We start from the raw sequence: 3,643 nt of genomic DNA, 5'->3' as shown, positions 1-3,643 counted from the left end.
AAAAAGAGAGAGAGAGAACGAAAGGATGCAGAGAGAGGGCTAGATAGATAGATAGATAAATAGATAGATAGATAGATAGATAAGTAGATAGATAAATAGATAGATAAATAGATAGATAGATAGATAAGTAGATAGATAAATAGATAGATAGATAAGTAGATAGATAAATAGATAGATAGATAGATAGATAGAGAGAAAGAGAGATATGAACTTACAATTGCTAAAGAAGCACGTTCTTTAAAAATGTAACCAATGACAGCCATGCTTGCCGTTAAATGTGCAGACACAGCTAAAGCTTCTACACCTCTTGTTAAAAAGCACATTGCCAAGAAGACGTTACCTGCAGGGCACCATTTTAACACTCTGGAAGAGACGAAATATTAAAACAGTTTACATGTTAGATATTTATATTGTGTACTGCTGGACACAATGTGAGAATAATGGAAAAGAATTGTAACATGAAGAAAGAAAAAGAAAAAAGGACGAACATTACAGTTTAGAAGGCTTTCAATATATACACTTTAAGTCCATATGGCTTAGTCCACATTACTCCTTAAGGAGTATAGGACCAGTTACTTGCTTTCTTATTTCTTTATTGCCCACAAGGGGCTAAACATAGAGGGGACAAACAAGGACAGACAAGCAGATTAAATCGATTATATCGACCCCAGTGCCTAACTGGTACTTAATTTATCGAACCCGAAAGGATGAAAGGCAAAGTCGACCTCGGTGGAATTTGAACTCAGAACATAACGGCAGATGAAATACCACTAAGCATTTTGCCCGGTGTGCTAACCTTTCTGCCAGCTCCCCGCCATCCTTGCTTTCTGTGGCATATATATTCCTCCCTGGACAAGAAGCCGATCCATTCTAAGACTACTCATTTTTAGCAGCTGCATGGAATGGGGCAATGTAAAATGAAGAACACAATGCATTGCCTGGTCCTGGAATTGAAACCACAATCTTACTGATCCTGAGATACTGAAAAACTGAGGGAGAGAGAGAGCAAAAGAGAAAAATAGAGAGAGCAAAGGGTGGGTGAGAGAAGTCATGAGAATTGAACTCGTGACCTTGCAGCCGTGAGCCCAAATACCTTAACCATTAAGCCATGTGCCTTCAGGGATTAAACAACACAGATAAGAAAACCACACATCACATAAATGAATAAAATGAAGAATGGCGCCAGTTGCAAGAATGATTCTTAGGTTTACTTACCCAAATATAATGGCACAGGAACCAGCCACAAAACAACCGGATATGTATGTGAACAGAATTCCAAATTTGGTTAACTGAAATGGGAAAAGGAAAAGATGAGGAGAATAGAGTGGTGATGGTTGATTGTAATAGTGGTGGTGGTGGTGGTATGTGATGGTAGTGTGTGGTGGTGGTGGTGGTGGTGATGATGGTAGTGGTGGGGGTGGTTGATTAAACAAATAAGACATTCCTATATTACTGATGTTGACTGCACATGTGTGCCAGAATCAGTGGCAGCTGGAGGTGGGGAGTGGGGAGTTACTCTGCGATGAACCAGAAGGTCTTGGTCCAGGTGGGAGAGTCTACTACCATAGCCTGGTGGTTAGAGCAGTGGACTGATGGTCGAGGGATAACGGGTTCGAATCTCAGACAGGGCAATGAGTGTGCTTAGTGAAACACCTAAGCTCCGGAAGAAAGTAATGGTGAACTTCTGACTCTTTTGCCACAACTTTCTCTCACTCTTTCCTCCTGCATCTAGCAGCTCACCTGCAACGGACGAGCATCTCATCCAGGTGGGGAACCTATACGCCAATAAAACCAGGAAACCAGCCCTTATGAGCCAGGCATGGCTCAAGAAGGAACAAACAACAACTTATAAAATGATGATGATGATGATGATGATGATGATATATATATATATAGTGGGCTTCTTTCAGTTTCCATCAACCAAATCTACTCACCAGGGCTATAATAGAGGACATTTATCCAAGGTCTCACACAGTAGGATTGAACCCAAGACCAGATGGTTGGAAAGCAACCTTCCTGACCATACAGCTATGCTAGTGCTGATCCATACGACCACCCCTACACATAGATTCTATAAAAATAGGAAGGGGACATTATATGTATTCTTAAATACATGTTGTGTAAATAAAATAACATGATAGTCACGGCTGGATTGACTTTGGTCATAGGTTTTCTGAACCAAAGGCAGGTCTAACATTAGTATGCTGGGTGAAATGCTTAGCGGTATTTGGTCTGTCTTTATGTTCTGAGTTCAAATTCCGCTGAGGTCGACTTTGCCTTTCATCCTTTCAGGGTTGATAAATTAAGTACTAGTTGCATAATGGGGTCAATGTAATTGACTGGCCCCCTCCCCCAAAATTTCAGGCCTTGTGCCCTAGAGTAGAAAAAGGTCAAAGCAGGTCTTCAAGATAAACAACAACAAAGAAAGGAAGGAATAAAAATCATCAAACTTACGTATGTTCCAAAGATTGGTGCTGTTAAGAAGATCATCAATTCAAAAACACCAAAAATCATTCCGGTTTCTGAAGAATTTAATCCTTTCAACTCAGCCTAAAGAATTATGAAGGAGAAGGGAGAAATAGAGGAAGAACGTTGGGTAAATGATTGCTGGTGGTGGTGGTGGTGGGAGGGAGGCAGAAGAGTTAAACATTGAAAGTGTGAGTGGAAGGAGGGGGGAAGAGAGAGGAAAAGAAGGAGTAAAAGAGAGAAAGGAGAAAGTGAAGGAAAGAGAGCAAGAAAGAGGGGAAGAGAGAGAAAGATTGAGGGAAAGAGAGAGAAAGATTGAGGGAAAGAGAGAGAAAGGTTGAGGGAAAGAGAGAGAAAGGTTGAGGGAAAGAGAGAGAAAGGTTGAGGGAAAGAGAGAGAAAGATTGAGGGAAAGAGAGAGAAAGATTGAGGGAAAGAGAGAGAAAGATTGAGGGAAAGAGAGAGAAAGATTGAGGGAAAGAGAGAGAAAGATTGAGGGAAAGAGAGAGAAAGATTGAGGGAAAGAGAGAGAAAGATTGAGGGAAAGAGAGAAACAGATTGAGGGAAAGAGAGAGAAAGATTGAGGGAAAGAGAGAAACAGAGTGAGGGGAAGGGGGAGGAAAAGGGAGATAAACAGAGAAAAGAAGGAGAGGAAAACAGAGAAAGAAAAAGTAAAAGAGAAGAAAAGAAAGAGAGAGAGACCTGCACACACACACACACACAGTGAACAAGGGAAATGAATGAATGGTTATAAGTGAGAAATAGAAAATGGGTCCTTACTTCTTTGGGGAAAAAGGGGGCCAGGACAGAGAAACAGAGACATTGTACAAAAGTAATTAAACACATAAAGAGAACTGTTAGTTTCTCTTTGTATCCAAGTTCTGTGAGGAAAGTGGGACATATTTTGCAGCCTGTCGAGTCAGGAGATGAAATTATACTGTGAACACTCAGTTCGGAATGGGTGCTCCTTTCAGAAGCCAAACGTTCTCTTCTTGGAGGTGACTGGATGAGGGGTTCTTTTTCACTGTCTGACATAGTTTGATGATTACGTTTTTGAGAACTGGTAAAGAGAAGAGAAAGAAATATAAGTAAGTAACATATACATATCTTTTATCTTTTAATTGTATCAGTCATTAGACTGTGGCCATGCTGTGGCACCACCTTGAAGAACTTTTAGT

General features: G+C 40.6%; 1 protein-coding gene across 2 annotated transcripts in view; it reads right to left on the bottom strand.

Moving 5' to 3' along the window:
* LOC106870509 (MFS-type transporter SLC18B1) overlaps positions 1-3,643 on the bottom strand; it is a 72,736-nt gene that overhangs the window by 4,734 nt on the left and 64,359 nt on the right. For both annotated transcript variants that reach the window (XM_014916622.2, XM_014916623.2), the window contains exons 2-5: positions 3,246-3,525; positions 2,455-2,550; positions 1,216-1,289; positions 216-363 (exon numbers count right to left, since the gene is read on the bottom strand). In XM_014916622.2, the coding sequence (XP_014772108.1) occupies positions 216-363; positions 1,216-1,289; positions 2,455-2,550; positions 3,246-3,500 (573 nt within the window). In that variant the 5' untranslated portion in view covers positions 3,501-3,525. The remainder of the gene's footprint in view (positions 1-215; positions 364-1,215; positions 1,290-2,454; positions 2,551-3,245; positions 3,526-3,643) is intronic.

Source organism: Octopus bimaculoides, chromosome 23 (genome assembly GCF_001194135.2).
Source record: "Octopus bimaculoides isolate UCB-OBI-ISO-001 chromosome 23, ASM119413v2, whole genome shotgun sequence".
Classification (NCBI taxonomy): domain Eukaryota; kingdom Metazoa; phylum Mollusca; class Cephalopoda; order Octopoda; family Octopodidae; genus Octopus; species Octopus bimaculoides.
This window is presented reverse-complemented; position numbering and strand designations above follow the sequence as displayed.